The sequence below is a fragment of the Mustela nigripes genome, chromosome 5 (genome assembly GCF_022355385.1).
Source record: "Mustela nigripes isolate SB6536 chromosome 5, MUSNIG.SB6536, whole genome shotgun sequence".
NCBI classification, from domain to species: domain Eukaryota; kingdom Metazoa; phylum Chordata; class Mammalia; order Carnivora; family Mustelidae; genus Mustela; species Mustela nigripes.
Window position 1 is genome coordinate 133264185 of NC_081561.1, and position 16952 is coordinate 133281136.

At 37.5% G+C, this 16952-nt stretch overlaps 1 protein-coding gene and 1 pseudogene across 3 annotated transcripts in view; one reads left to right on the forward strand and one right to left on the reverse strand.

The window, feature by feature from the left end:
• Nucleotides 1-16952, forward strand: part of NT5DC1 (5'-nucleotidase domain containing 1) — a 138471-nt gene that overhangs the window by 115861 nt on the left and 5658 nt on the right. Inside the window, exons 9-11 of one of the 3 annotated variants that reach the window (XM_059401239.1) lie at nt 2706-2824; nt 3930-4082; nt 12774-12942. In XM_059401239.1, coding sequence (XP_059257222.1) covers nt 2706-2824; nt 3930-4082; nt 12774-12942 — 441 coding nt within the window. The remainder of the gene's footprint in view (nt 1-2705; nt 2825-3929; nt 4083-12773; nt 12943-16952) is intronic. The other 2 variants (XM_059401240.1, XM_059401241.1) reach the window with 2 other exon arrangements.
• Nucleotides 7251-9057, reverse strand: LOC132018382 (chromobox protein homolog 3-like; annotated as a pseudogene).

Genomic DNA, 16952 nt, shown 5'->3' on the forward strand with positions numbered 1-16952 from the left:
GAAATATATTTCACTTACTTCTGGAGGCTAGAAGTCTGAGATCAAGGTGTCAGCAGGATTGGTTTCTTCTTCCTCCTCTCTTCCTGGCTTGTAGATATGCATCTTCTCCCTGTTGTCATCACATGGTCTTTCTTCTGTGTCCTAATCACCTGATTATCTGTGACTTATAATCAGTTCTTATGAGGACACCAGACATATTGGATTAGGCCCACCCGAATGGCCTATTAAAGGGCCTGACTTCAAATACAGCCACATTCTGAGACACCAAGGGTTGGGGCTCTACCATATGAATTTGAGGGGAGCACAGTTCAGCTCACAACAGGTACACACATATGCCAAAACTCTTCACACTATATACTGACAATGTGTGCAGTTTATTGTTAATATCAGTTATATCTCAGTAAATGTGTCTTTAAAGGGGAGAGGGAAAGAGTATATATTTGCTTTATCTGCATAAAAGAGTGGTTACCTTTTTGTAGAACAGGTAAGTACACAGCGGAGAAAGTTCAAAAATGGAACTTTTAATATTTGTAAGTATATTACTCATTCCCAAAAAAATCACATTAAATACATACTACTTAAATATTAAGATAGTAACATCAAGCATATTGGGAGTTGGGGGAACAGGTGTGAGCTGCCACGTGAGCCACGTCCAAGCAGCTGTGGGCTGAGGTCAGTGGTCAGGCACAAGTACAAAAAACTCTTAACTCTTGTTCTCTATGGCAAGATTTTCTTACCTAAGATAAGTTATGGAACTCACCTTTATTTAAGATTGTTAGCCATAGAGGTGCCTGGGTGGCTCAGTAGGTTAAAGCCTCTGTCTCCAGCTTAGGTCATGATCGCAGGGTGTGGGATGGAGCCCTGCATTGGGCTCTCTGCCCTCCCCACCGCCGCCCCCTCGCCCCCGGCCCCCGCTCTCTCTCTGCCTGCCTCTCTGCCTACTTGTGATCTCTGTTGTCAAATAAATAAATAAAATCTTTTTTAAAAAGGGGAGGGTGGTGCCTGGGTGGCTCAGTGGGTTAAGCCTCTGCCTTCGACTCAGGTCATGATCTCTGGGTCTCTCTGCTCAGCAGGGAGCCTGTTTCCCCCTTTCTCTCTGCCTGCCTCTCTGCCTACTTGTGATCTCTGTCTGTCAAACAAGTAAATCTTAAAATCTTAAAAGATTCTTAAAATCTTAAGAAAGAAAAAAGACTTAGCCATAGCCTTAACTGTATCATTTCCCCATATTTTGGAGAACTTTTGCTAAAATTTTACCATTTTGTGTTTTTACTTTTCTTGGTCATATGCTCTTAAAATAAGAAAATAAGGGGCGCCTGGATGGCTCAGTGGGTTGAAGCCTCTGCCTTCCGCTCAGGTCATGATCCCAGAGTCCTGGAATTGAGCCCCGAATCGGGCTCTCTGCTCAGCAGGGAGCCTGCTTCCTCCTCTCTCTCTGCCTGCCTCTCTGCCTACTTGTGATCTGTCAAATAAATAAATAAATATATTTTTAAATAAATAAATACATAAAATAAGAAAATTAAAAGTTTGATTTACTAATTGCTCTAATCAATTGCTCTTCCATCTCTCCACCCAACCCTTATCTGCTTCCTAATTTTATTCAGTCAGTTTTGGGGGAATGTGTATGTTATAGGAACAAGTTAGAGCTTTGGTGTATGCATTTTTCTCCTTCATGCTTATAACCCAAACATCCATTAATTATTAAGCTAAAAGTTTGGAGGAATCATTCAGACATCTTACAGAACTTAAGTACAAAAATTTTTCTGACTATATATCTTCATAGGAAGATTTCTTACATTAATGCTTTCTATCCAGTCCTTAAGAATGTTTTAAATTAAAGCTGTGACATAATTGACTTGTACGAAAGTAATACTGGTTTGCATTTTTCATAATACAGTGCTGTTTAATCAATCTGAGGGATACTGTAAAAACAATAAACTTTATAAATGAAGTTCAAAATGCATTCTAAAGTCCACTTTTTTTTTTAAATCTGTTGATCTATTCCTAATCTAATGGAGGAGAGTAAACAGCACTGCATTTGGGCATAAATAGGAGGATGCCAATACAAATTTCTCTTTTCTAAAGTTGTATCTTGTTCACAGTTGCGTCCATGAGCCATAGCCAGGTCCAGGAATCCAAATTTAGAGACGATTTATGGGTCTGTCTTACCCTTTTGTCTTCTAGCCCCCTTTTGAAGTCCTAATGTAAAACTAAGGAGTCCGGTTAATAAAAAACCACTTACCAGCTTTGAGGTCTCGAGCAAAGTAACTTCCCTGAGCCTTCTTATCCTCAGTTAAGAGGCTCGTTGTGAGGATGAAGTAAAATATACCCCCATTACCCACAGCCTCCCCACAGAGCAGTACATTTGCTTCAGCTGATGAAGTGACTCCTCATTCTCACCAATCATGGGGGAGGCTGTGCATGCGCAGAGCGAGGGGCTGTAGCGGAAATTTCTGGACCCTTCAGTTTTGCTGCGAACCTAAAACGGCTTTAAGAAAATCATTTGAAAAATCCTCTATGTATGAAAAATGTTAGATCTGTCTAGATGAGGACAGCCATGAAGGACTTGTAATCACCCAGGTGCTCACTGAGTGCTAGCTCCTGTCCCCACACGGCTCCTTCCTGTGCACATCCTGCAGCCGTGCTTGGTGGGGGTCTGCCCAAAAATCACTTGATTAAAGGGTCTGATTGTCAAACTCTCTTTTCAGAAAATGATGAGGAACAGGAGGCACTGCCATCTCTTGATAAACCTGGCTGGTACTCTCAAGGGAACGCTGTCCACCTTTATGAACTTCTGAAGAAAATGACTGGCAAAAATGAACCCAAGGTATTTTCTGATTGAGGTGGGGTTCTTGATGCCCTCCCGCAGGCATGAACTATTATAAATTAAAACCATAATTCTAAATGCATTCAGCTTAGTTTTCTGTGGGGAAATCATCTACTACCTCTGCCTATCTTGCCAGTCTTTTACCTCTTCTGCTTAAATAAGCCTTTTCTCTGTGATCGAGACTGACTCTTTACCTAGAACAGAGAAGAGCAAAGATTTCAAGCAAGGAGGCACAGTTCTAGGGGATACACTGGACGAGTGTGTGGGATACCTGAGGAATAATATTCTGATAACAGGTCACCGAACAAACTTTATATGTAAAACAAATGTCAATTGAAATTACACCACAGACTAGCCTAAAGACACACTTGATTTTGATATGCTGGTCACATTGTTGATGTTGGACATGGGTGCATTTTTTATAGCATGACACTTTCTTCCAAAAAATGTTTACCGGAAAGATCAGCGGGTAACTGACCCCTGCTCCACTGGCTCCCACATTGCCACAGCACCCTGGGAACTCTTGAGGGGTTTAACAGAACATTCTGACTTGGAGGTTCTAGTTCCTACTTCCTTACCGTTTTCTCATGTAAATGTAAATTGAGGGGTATGGATTAGATCCGCGGGGCTTTGCCTGAGAATAACTGGAGAGCCTCCCAGAGCCCACTTACCCAGCCCGGCAGAGATTCTGTTTCAGCCAGTCTGGGTAGGTCCCAGAAACTCTTGGAAAAGCTGGTGTGATGTGCACTCCTACAAATGTAATCCATTGTAACAAGTCATCGCTACTCCACCAGTTCTTCACTTCTAAGGGCAGCCTTCATGATAAACATACAGACTCTGACTTCCTTAGAAAACTGAATAAACTCAGCCCCTGCCTTTCTTCTACCTGCAAATGCGTTGTGTCACTTCTTACAGCAAACCTGGTGCCCCACAAACCAAATGGGGCAGGTTGAATATTTGTGATGGTATTCACGGAAGTTTTAAGATGTTTATGTAACTTTTGTCCTAAGGACTTTTTTACAGGACTTTTTTCTGCTTCATGAAGTGAACACCACCACTTTCACATTCCTCATGCCTCAAACAGAATTTGCTGTCTGACTTACAGGTGGTTTACTTTGGTGACAGCATGCACTCGGACATTTTCCCAGCCCGTCATTATAGTAACTGGGAGACAGTCCTCATTCTGGAAGAGCTCAGAGGGGACAGAGATGCGAAGCCTGAAGAATCAGAGCCTCTAGAGAAGAAAGGAAAATATGAGGTAAGGGTTTCCTTACTAGCTCTTTCCTGGAAAGAAAACCCTTTATGTTTGACATATCTTAAAAAGTGCTTATTTGTGCCAAGAGTGATGAAATCTCTTGGCACTTGGTGAACTTGCTATCTCAGTCCTGTTGTTAATCTTGTTGATAATTTTTAAATAATGCCAAGACCCATCTGTCTTCCCAGCCCTCTTGCTTTCACCCAGTGCTATGACTCCATGGGTGTTTTTTGGCTAATGTCGAGGCAACCAGATCCTGACTCATATAGTCACACCCTATGTCTCTTTTGCTTGGCCATGAAAGCTCTTCTGCTCTTTCTTCATGAGTATAAGTTAATACATTGGTAGCTCCTTTAGACTTGGTTCCTCAGCTGCCAAGAAGAAACCTTAGGCGAAGACTTGATGTAAAGAAAAGTAAAATATGTCATAAATCTGAAAAAGGGGAAAAAGTATATAAAAGCAAAAAGCAGCAGAAAAGAAGAAAGATCAGAAAATAATATGCATTTCTAAATTCATCCCAGTGGAACAACTCTAAGAAGGAAAAACTCAAGTCAAGAAACAAAAAATAACTATAAAAAGAAATGAGCTATTAAACCACACAGGGACAGAGAGGAAACTAACAAGCATACTACTAAGTGAAAGAAGCCAGTTTAAAAAGCCTATATATTGTATGATTCCAGCTATACGACATTCTAGAAAAGGCAAAACTACAGAAAGTAAAAAGACCAGTGGTGCCAGGGGCTCAGGAGGGAGAGAGGTGAGTAAATGGAGCACAAGGGGTTTTTATGGATTTTCATGGTACTGTAATGGTGGAAACATGACATTGTATGTTTGTCAGAACCCATAGAACTATACCACATGAAGTGTTAACCCTAATGTAAACTACATTAATAATAATGTATTAATACTGGTTGACCAGTGATAACAAATGTACCGCACCAATTACTGCAAAATGTTAATAATAGGAGAGACAGTGGGCAGGAAGGGGAGGCAAATGGGGAACAGATGTATGAGAACTTTCTGCACTATGTGCTCTAGTTATCTGTAAACCTAATCTGTTCACTTAAAAAATAATAAGCATAAATCGACCCAACAAAACGTTAGAAGAAAGGGTTCAGGTTTTTCTGAGGTTTCCGCTGAGTAGCATTTAGTCTTCAACATGACACTGGAAGTTCTTTGGACTGTTTAAGAAGAGCTTTAAAGCAGTCTTACAGGGGGTAGGCCTTGCATCCTGCGTGACTTGGGAGAAGGTTTTCACTAAAGAGAAATTAGGAGATTTGGTTTCTTCAGAATGCTTTGAGAATACAGGTACTGTATTAAGAAAATGAAGACTCCATGGGAAAGTTTCCTCCAACATTTACAACAAACAGTAGCCCCATCCTTTTCCCATGACCCCTTTCTCTTGTTAATTAGTGATAAACACATGAACAGAGTTCATAATTGGCTTTTAGACAGAAAATGATGAGTCAAAAGCTTGAGAATTTTATTTCCTAACACAAAACTGCAATAACGTTCCTTTCCTATCAAACTCTACCTCCCCAACCCGCCCTGTTCCCCTGAACGTGGGCAAGGAAGCAAGCAAGAGGACGGTTCGGCCAAGTGACACGGTTACAGTAAAACCCTCAGAAGGCTCCAGCTGTAGCCCTAAACTCTCTTCCCATCTCACATTGTTGAGACTCCAGGTTAAATGGAATTGTGGAAGATGGATTGGGGTCTGAGGCAGGTGTTTTGCTGCAGGATTCCCAGCTGTGGCCCAAAGCATCATGTGGAAAAAGCAGAGTATGCTCGTACTACTTGATTCCAGAGTTAACCTGGTCAGACTGAATGATAGGATGTTTCTGTAGTTTGTGTTAAGGCGGTGTTTGTGTGATGGGTTCCTCCTTAGCAAATGTTTCAGGACAACTTAGTTCTCTCTTCTTTAAGGAGAATCCTCTAATCCTACATCTTTCTGCTTATATTTAAAAGCCGATTTAAAATTTAAAACAATTGGGTGTTTTGTTTTGTTTTTTTTAATTATCTTGTAACACAAACCTAGGACTATAACTTCTAGAAGCCGGACTGCTTTCATATTTAAGTTCACCTGTATTCCTATACACAGAACACTTTCTCCATCAGCACATCAAAGCCTTTGTGTAAGTACAGCATGTCATGAGAATTCAGATTCTTTCCTGCTTCCCTGTGGAGGAGACAAGAATACAAAACCATCCTCAGTTGTTACAGGAGGAAGGAGACAGTCCATAAAGAGAGCTAAACAGAAAGTATCGTGTGAGGGCTCTTCTGTTGATTTTGTGATTATTAAGAAAAATGTAGTTTCATTTTTCTAACCAAATGTCATACACGTAATATATATCACATTCAGTGTTTTAGTTAGCACAAAACCAGAATGCAAAGGGATTTAATTCCTTATTTCTAGTTAACTTTATGCAGCTTAAATGAACTTTTAACAGGATAATCTAAAAACAAATCAGATCATTTCAGGATTGATGCACTCACTGAACAAAAACATTTACTACATTCTGTAGAGGTTAGCATTTTGTTTCACTTAGGCTTGAATTCAATTTCTCAGATATTTACAAAAATTTCACCCTTCATAAAACCATCTGGAATGTGAAGATCACTTTTACTTCCCTTCATTTGTGACAGGAAGCTCAAGATAAGGACAGAGAACATCTCAAATGGCACTCAAAAGGCTTACATAAGAATTTTTTTCTAAAATCTTACTGCATCTGTTGATTATCCATTATACTATACTGGAGCATGACAGATAAGCAAAAATGGCCCATTTTAATAATCAAAGTAAAGCTAGTTAAAGAGACAAGGAAGAATAATTTGTTTTCATTTATCTTTGGAGAAATAAATCAAAAGTCACTTCATTAATCTTGTAATTACTTGGACAATCTTAAATTTCATAAGATTAGCCTCCAAAAGGAGCTCTCCTCTTCAGCTTCCTTCATTACTGTTCTCATCTGTTTCTTCATTCGAACTTAAAACAAATAAAAATGTATTCTTCAGCTTTTTAGAGTAACATACTATGAAATTTATGTGCCAAAATAATTCATTTTAATGATGAAAATTCTCAGCAAACAAGAAGGGGCCAGCCTTTGATTAGAGAAAAGCTATCCAACAAAACTCAGTGAGAATATAATCTATAATGGAAAATTTTTTTTAAAGGAATATAAAACTATTTATTGACCACTGTTTACCAGTATTTACAATAAAGTAAACAATATACAGTTGGATAACATTGACTACAAAGTTACTGTTTTTCCTGGTTTCTGCTGAACCAGTAACTCAAATACTGAAAAGACTGAGCCTACATGTCAGGAATGAACTGGGGTAAAGAAAAAACATGCAGGTGAAGAATTTGGATTATACAAGCCTGTCCACCCATTTACTCCAGCAGGTGCTAAACTGCCAACATCTCTAACCATCTGATTATGATTAGCTTCCATGAAGGAAGTTGTAGACAGTCCATGAATCGTGACCTTTTAGTCAATACAGCACAGAGAATTTCAACTTCTTAAAAAGGAATGGTTCACTAGAAGGAACCTTTACATGTCCATTTAACTAAAGTATTGCTTACCTAAGTAAAACACACAAGGACTTGTCGAGTTTTGTCATTTAGGTGGGGAGGTTGTTGGTAGTGATAAAATTTTCCTTTCAGGGATCTTGCAAATATACTTGCGTTTATATGGCTGTAGAGAAGGATATGGATTCTGATATGGCTGCTTTTAAATTGTCCAATTTAAATTGTTTACATTATATTTAAATTGTCCAATTAATTACAAAATTTGAAGGTTAAGGCCTCAGGAAAAACTTCAGTTTAAGTGATTTATTTCTTAAAATGCTGAAAATGATAGCATCCCAGAAACATGGGCTTATCCATGGTTATAAAATGCTGTTTTTGTTTTGGTGAATGTTAAAAACAAAAACCACTTACGTATTTTAAGTATACACACAAAAAAACCCCTAAATAAACAAAAAACCCAGAATGGTCCTTAGGCATATAGGAGTTAAACACAAATTCTGACTGAGTAAAGACTATGAAGATTTCCCCCAACATTGAGAAAAGGTTCTCTAATGCAGGGGGATAATATATCATGGTCTCAAATATTCTTTTCCGATAAAGGAAGCAACTACAGAAAGCTTTTATTTGTTTAAAGTAACCAGTGCTATAGATGCAAAAACCCCAACAACTCCCCCAATACTACTTCAAAACAAACATATCAAACTTGATTTTCATTAGAATGTTATTTCTTCACACTAATAAATCAAAAAACAAAGACCCAGATTTTATATATATATATAAATATATATAAAAAGCAAGGCAAACAATTATTGAGCTTCATCTTCTGGACAAGAATGCCAAGTTAGTCTCTCTTCATAAAAAGCAATTACAATTTGAGGACACTTCATGTTTGCCTCTTTTTTCCAGCACCAAGTCTGCCTCATCTGAATCTTTCCATTTCATGAGAAACATTAACTCTCCACTGCTGTCTGTGGCACCAGTTATTCGTTCAGGATCAAGACCTCTGGCAAAGCCTCTTGGTTTATCAGCAGCATCTCTTTTCTTCTTTGATTTGCTATCATCAGATTCACTGTCAGATAAAGATTTTCTTTTTGTACCATCTTTTTCTTTACCAGCTTTTTGAGAGTTAAGAAATGCTTCAATTAACTCTGGACAATCTAGATTTTCTTCAGGCTCCCAAGTATTGTCAGCATCTGTAAAACCCTTCCACTTCAGGAAATACTCCACCTTCCCATTCACTACACGTCGGTCCAGTACTTTTTCCACCACAAATTCTTCAGGCTCTGCCTCTTCTACTTTTTTACTCTTTCCATTCTGTTTCTTTCCCATTTTTTGCAATGTAGTTTTATTGGAGGCCATTTTTTATTGCAGACTTGAAGAGCTATTATTCACCGCCTCCGAGCTGCTCCGGGTCCCCGGTCTGCGGCGTCTATATAATGGAAAATTTTAATGGAGAAAAAAGCCATACTTAATGGAGACAAGTGGTCTTCAAGGTTCTGAGCTAGACAGAGGATATCTATTATTAATTATATTGTGTAACAGAGGTGGCCAACATGACAAGAAAAAGAAATACGGAATTAGAGTTAGAAGATACCAAATTGTGATTATTTCAGAGTTGTGTAGTCGTTAGCATGGACCACCTTAGGGAAACAGTCAGCAAACCATTATAACTAAGAAGAGAGTTGTGAAAATGCTAGATCCAAATCAGCATTCAGAAATCAATAGCTTGGGGCACCTGGGTGGCTCAGTCAGTAAAGCGTCTGACTCTTGATTTTGGCTAAGGTCATGATCTCAGGGTTGTGAGATCAAGCCCCATGTCAGACCCCTCACTGGCTGTGGAGCTGCTTAACATTCGCTCTCTCTCCCTCTCCCCCTGCCCCTTGCATTCTCTTTCTCTTAAAAAAAAAAAAAAAAAAGGAATCAGTAGCTTTTCTCTGTGCCACCAGTAAGGACTTAAAAATGTAACAAGAAATAAACCATTTACAAAAGCAAAGAAAATGAATCATTATATTACTGTCTGAAAATACATCTCATAAGACCTTGATAGAGAAGTTTTTAAGTCTCTATTAAGGCTCTATTAGGGTTTCTGAACAGGTGAAAGAAATCAAAAGTACAAATCTCCAGTTATAAAATAAATTAAATCTAAGGGACTTATTATACAGCATGGTAACTGTGGTGAATAATACTGTATTTCACATATGAAAATTGTTAGGTGAGTAGGTTTTTACAGTTCTAATCATAAAAAAATCTAATTTTTCGATGATGGCAGATGTTAACTAGACTTACTATGATCCAGGCACCCCATCCTATAAATGGATTATAGGCCTGAAAATAAGAAATATATCTGTAAAATTAATGCAATATACAGAAATACCAAATTATTATGCTCTGCATCTTGTTAGTATGTCAATTAAACCTCAATTTAAAAAAAAAGATTCTAAATACAAATAAAAAAATAGAAAGATATACCATATTTTAAGATTATGCTGATACCTTTTTTCCTCAGATTTATTTATAAGGTCAGTATAATGTTATAAAGAAATCCCAGGAGGATTTTGGATGGACCTTCACAAACTGATTATGCATTAAGCAGAAAACTGAAGGCCCACAAATAGCTAAGATAATTTTGTAAAAAAGGATAATAAAGGGGAGGAATCTTACCCTATTCAATACTAACCATGTTAGGAAGCTACAATAGTTTTTCAATATAGTACTAACAACAAAATACATAAAAAGGTCAGTGAACAGAGGAAAATGAACCCAGACATAGGACCCTGTATCACATTCCAAGTTACCATGTAAATGTGATGCGTGGTAGAGGATTGTCAGTCAGCAGGAAAAGACAGCTCAGTAAATAGCACTGAGTAAGTAGTCCCAGTATATGAAGAAAAAGGAGTCCCTTTTCCCCTCTATATAAATTTTAAATGGATTATAGGCCTGAAAATAAGAAATATATCTGTAAAATTAATGGAAGAAAATATTTTTGTGACCTTAGAGTAGGGGAGAATTTCTCAAGTTAGAATCCAAATGGGTAACAATAAGTAGAAAAAAATGACACTGTAGCAATATTAAATACTTTTGTTCAAGATACCTGGAATACTGTTAACCAGTGTGTAAAAGGGAAAAGGATCTTCTTAAAACATCCGTTTAGATAGAACCTTATGAAATTCCCTTTTTTTTTGGATGTCTAAAATAGTTCAACATCAGCTGAACAAAGTGAATTTATACACTTTGTTGTGTATAAATGGACAAAAGGTATCCAGCAGGTATAATGAGTCTGGAGTTAACATTCTTTCAGATTACTCTCTATGAGACATTTTTTTTGTTTGCTCTGCCAGTTCCCCGTGGGGCTCTTCTGTATTTAGTCTTGTCAATAAAAATAAGTTACAAGTTAGGTAGAGGAAACTGGTTACATTCAGAGTTTCTTTTCTTTTTTTTTTTTTAACATTCAGACTTTTTGTCCTTCTTGAAAACTTCTTACTTTTCCATAGTGGTCAGTGACCTTAATGTGAGTATTCATAAACACACTTTTTTTTTCTTTTTCAAGACTAAATGGATCATTTCTAATTCATATAAGTATGGAGAGAAAGAGAGATCCAATATAACTTAGTTGCCATATGTATAATGCTCTCTCCTATATAGATTCATCCTTAATTAAATCTACTCTACAGTGTAATTGAGAAATAAGATTTGATAGCTCTGTGTATGTGTGTACTTATATATATATATACATTTTTCAGAATAAATACTCAAAATTTTTATCACAAGTGTAAAACATAAGAGCTTATTAGATTAGCAGAGATATCTTAATATATTATTAAAATGTCAGTCTAACATCATTCTCTTCTTGTTCAGCATATACATATACTGAGGTTTTAATTTATGCAGGTCTCTTTGCTGAGAATATCAGAGATTTGTGGTTGAGTCACACACCATTCCTTTTTTTTTCTTTTTTTTAAGATTTTATTTATTTATGGAGTGCCTGGGTGGCTCAGTGGGTTAAAGCCTCTGCCTTCGGCTCAGGTCATGATCTCAGGGTCCTGGGATGGAGCCCCTCATTGGGCTCTCTGCTCAGCGGGGAGCCTGCTTCCTATTCTCTCTCTCTCTGCCTGCCTCTCTGCCTACTTGTGATCTCTCTCTCTCTGTCAAATAAATAAATAAAATCTTTTTTTTAAAAAAAGATTTTATTTATTTGTCAGAGAGAGAGAGAGCACAAGAAGGGGGAGTTACAGGTAGAGGGAGAAGCAGGCTTCTTGGGAACCAGATGCAGAACTTGATCCCAGGACCCTCTGCCTGCCACTCCCCTGCTTGTGTTCTCTGTCTCTCTCTCTGAGACAAATAAATAAACCTTAAACAAGAAAAGAAAAAGATGACAGATTTTATAATCCAGATTATATAGATATGATGGGAGTTTTTACAATTCTTAATTTTATTACAAACCCATAAAACACTGAGAAATATTTTTTAATGAATCTTTAATTTAGTCTACAATTTTTATATCCCTGCTCTGACCTAGACATTAAGCCTTAAAGTTACGCTAATTTATATAAGAAAGTTCCTAATCTTCTGTAGTTCATTGTCTGTCAAAAGTGAAAATTAATAGTATGATAATTTGAAGATAGCCTGAGCAGGAGTATATTAGGGATAAACTCAGGGTAGGAAAATGGAGAAGACCTAATTTAACCCGAGTGTGAGAAATTAAGAAAAATGTCTTAGGTGCATCCAGGCCAGATCCCAAAGGATGAGAAAGGATTCCCAAACAAAACAAGGGGATGATACTTCTTTTTTTCTTTTCTTTTTTTAGGGAGAGCACTTTGGGCGGGGGTGGGGGGGGAAGCGTGGGGGAAGTGGTGGCAGAGGGAGGAGAGAATCTTAAGCATGCTATATGGTCAGCACAGAGCCCAATGCAGAGCTGGATCTCACCATCCCAACATCATAACCTGAGCAGAAGTCAGGGGTCAGATGTTTAGCCAACTGAGCCACGTAAGTATTCCCAGAGCAAGAAACAACTAAACTAAGCTTTGTTTTCATTTTTATATAGTATCTGGTTTGGTTAAATGTAAACTACACAAATTCCTAGAGTTTTCCTAATTTGATTTCCTGAATGGGGGAAAAGCTTACAACATTGAAAATTAATCATAGTTCTCATTGTTCTCTTGTTTCAGGGTCAAAAGGCAAAGCCTCTAAATGCATTATCTAAAAAGTGGGGCTCTTTTTTTATTGATTCGGTTTCAGGACTGGAAAATACAGAAGACTCATTGTTTTATACATGGTCGTGTAAAAGAATCAGTACTTACAGCACTATTGCAATTCCAAGTATTGAAGCAATAGCAGGTAAGCAGAAACAGACTTATAAAACTTCAGCTGTTACTAGACAGTAATGACTGTAAGTACTAGAATTCTTGCCTTTGAAAGAAGAAAATCTTCCCGTTGCATTTATTTTTCTTGGGCTACACCTAGGTTATAGCAACCTAGGTAATTAGGACCTGCCTGACTCCTGGAACCAACTACAAAAACTGGATTTTTTTTTTTTTTTTTTAAGTCTGCTTGGGGTCATAGGATAAAAGGAAAAGTTACCAGGACAGTTTCCTTAAAAAGCCATGTAAGGTGAACCTGACTTTTGGAGCTGCTTTTCCCTTACTGTTTGGTGTTTGTTAATTCTAAAGAGGGCACCAGGGAAAGTGAGTGGACCTTTCATTAGCTTCCTGAGCCTACAGGCATAGGAATGGAAAGTAGGGTCTGCCAGAGGAGGGATGAACCTGATGAACTCTCTTAATCTGTACTGAGACCCTCAATTTACCTTAGAGTAAAGATAACTAAAGCTCAGTGTTCGATCATCTCAATCCCTAAAACTGCATTGAGAATATTCTCTTTAGAGGAAGTTAACATCATTCTAGGGCTCAAATTATTTCTAAAAACAATGAATGTAAGGTTCAGCACATAACCAAAAACATCTAGGTCCACAAGGTTATGAGATTATACTAAAAGAAATAATAAAATGTACCATGGCCAAGTACAGAAAAGAAAGGACTGAAAAATTTAGTAGAGACAAAAAAACAATAAAGAGAATGGATGTTCTAAAAATGAACTATTAGAAAATCAAAATTAAGGGGCACCTGGGTGGCTCAGTGGGCTAAGCCGCTGCCTTAGGCTCAGGTCATGATCTCAGGGTCCTGGGATCGAGTCCCGCATCGGGCTCTCTGCTCAGCAGGTAGCCTGCTTCCCTCTCTCTCTCTGCCTGCCTCTCCGACTACTTGTGATTTCTCTCTGTCAAATAAATAAATAAAAATCTTTAAAAAATAAAAAAAATTTAAAAAAAAAAAAGAAAATCAAAATTAAAAACCTAATGGACGTTTAAAGCAGATTAGACACAGTTGAAAAGTGAATTAGTGCACTGAAAGACAGGCCAAAAGAAAATTTTATCCAGAATGAAGAAAAAACAAAGCAAGATACAGAAAAAAGGAAGATATAGAAGAGGGACTAAGCGACACTGGAATACAATGAGAAGGAATAAGATTTCTATAATTGGAACCCCAGGAGATGAGAGAATAAGCCAAAAGTAATAGCTACAACTTTCCAAAAATGATGAAAAGAAATAAGGCAAAGGTGTAAGAAGCCCAAAGAACTGAAACAAAGTAAATAAAAATAAATCCAAAGTTAACTGCTAAAAATCAAACATAATTAAGAAATATTAAAAGCAGCCAGAGAATAAAAAACAGATTGATTTGAAAGGAGTAAAAATTAGACTGATATCTGACTTCTACAAAAAAAAGAAGCCAACACAGTAGAACAGTATCTTTAAATTGCTGAAAGACAGTGGCTATCAATCTTGATGGCAGTCTATACCCAGTAAAGATACCACTAAAGAATAAAAGAAAAGTATTTTTAGACAGTCAAAAATGGAGGAAATTTATCTCCAGAAGACCTACACTAAAGAAAATACTAGGGTTCTATTCTTCAGGCAAAAGTAAGAATGTTCCCTGTTGGAAGACTGAAGATGCAAGAAGGAATATACAGCAAAAAAGGGATAGATAATGAATAAATTAAATGAACATTTTCTGTTGGAAATTTTTTTAAAAGTTCTAAGAGGTTTAAAGAAAGCATTTTTTTATTTTATTTTTATTTATTTATTTTTGGGAGGGGGTGAGTGGGAGCAGGGTGGGGACAGAGGAAGCAAGAGAATCTTAAGCAGGCTCCACACCCAGCATAGAGCCCATCATGTGGCTGTATCTCACAACCCTGAGTTCACGACCTGAGCCAAAGTCAACAGTTGGGACACTTAACCAACTGAGCCACCCAGGTGCCTCTAAAGAAAATATTTTAAAACATGACTTTACCAAAAAATTGCTAGAACTGATAAAGAAATTCAGCAAAGTCGCAGTATATGAGTCAATACAGAGAAATCAGTTGCATTTCTAACAATGAAGCAGAAGAAAGAGAAATCAAGGAATGGATCCCATATACAACTGAACTAAAAACCATAAGATCCGTAGGAATAAATCTAACCAAAGAGGTAAAGGATCTGTACTTTAAAATTTACTGTAGAACACTAATGAAAGAAATTGCAGAAGACATGAAGAAATGGGAAAAGATTCCATGCTCATGGATTGGAAGAACAGATATTGTTAAAATGTCTATGCATCTCAAAGCAATCTACACATTCAGTGCAATCCCTATCAAAATACCACCAGCATTTTTCACAGAGCTGGAATAAACAATCCTAAAATTTGTATGGGACCAGAAGAGACCCACAATAACCAAAGTAATGTTGAAAAACAAGAACAAAAACAAAACCCCAAACTGGGAGGCATCACAATTCCAGACTTCAAGCTGTATTGCAATGCTGTAATCATCAAGACAGTGTGGTACGGGCACAAAAAGAGACACACAGATCAATGGAACAGAATAGATAACCCAGAAATGGACCTTCAACTCTAAGGCCAACTAATCTTTGACAAAGCGGGAAAGAACATTCAGTGGAAAAAAGATAGTCTCTTCAACAAATGGTGTTGGGAAAATTGGACAGCCACTGCAGAAGAATGAAACTGGCCTACTTTCTTACACCATACACAAAAAATAAACTCAAAATGGATGAAAGACTTAAATGTGAGACAGGAACCCATCAAAATCCTAGTAGAGAATATAGGCAGCAACCTCTTTGACCTCAGTCACAGCAACTTCTTGCTAGGCACGTCTCCAAAGGTGAACTATTGGGACTTCATCAAGATAAAAGGCTTTTTGCACACCAACGGAAACAGTCTACAAAACTAAAAGGCAGCCTACAAAATGGGAGAAGATATTTGTAAAAGTCTTATCGATAAAAGGCTAGTATTCAAAATCTATAAAGAACTTATCAAACTCAACACCCAAAAGAACAAAAAATCTAGTTGAGAAATGGGCAGAAGACATGAACAGACATTTCTCCAAAGAAGACATCCAAATGGGCAACAGAAACATGAAAAAATATTCAACATCACTTGGCTTCAGGGAAATACAAATCAAACCACACTGGTCAGAATGGCTAAAATGAACAACTCAGGAAACACAGATGTTGGCGAGGATGCAGAGAAAAAACCATCTTACACTGTTAGTAGGAATGCAAACTGGTGCAGCCACTGTGGAAAACAGTAGAGAGGTTCCTCAAAAAGTTGAAAGTAGAGCTACCTTATGACTCAGTAATTGCACTCCTAGGTATCTGTCCTAAGAATACAAAAATAGTGATGTGAAGGGGCATATGTACCCCAATGTTTATAGCAGCACTATCAAAAATAGCCAAAATATGGAAAGAGCCCGATATCCATCAACAGATGAATGGGATAAAGTTATACCACATCTTCTTTATCTATCAAAAAGAATGAAATCTTGTCATTTGCAAAGATGTGGATGGGTGGATGGAACTAGAGGGCTTATGCTAAGCAAAATAAGTCAGTCAAAGACACATGGCACATGATTTCACTCATATGTGGAATTTAAGAAAATAAAACAGATGAACAGAAGGAAGGAAAAATAAGATGAAAATAAAGAGGGAGGTAAACCATAAGAAACTCTTTATAGGAAACAAACTGAGGGTTGCTGGAGGGGAGGTGGGTGTGAGGATGGGGTAACTGGTGATGGGCATGAAGGAGGGCATTGAAGCAATGAGCACTGTTATTTGCAACTGGTGAGTCACTAAATTCTACCTCCGAAACTAATATTACAGTATATGTTAATTAAATTGAATTTTAATTAAAATGTCTTTTTTAAATGATGCCAGTGGCAGGGGGACAGTTGTAGTTAAAATGCTTAGCATCCTTGTATTTTATGGTGAGGAAATGAATGTTTGTTAGGTAGGGGCGCCTGGGTGG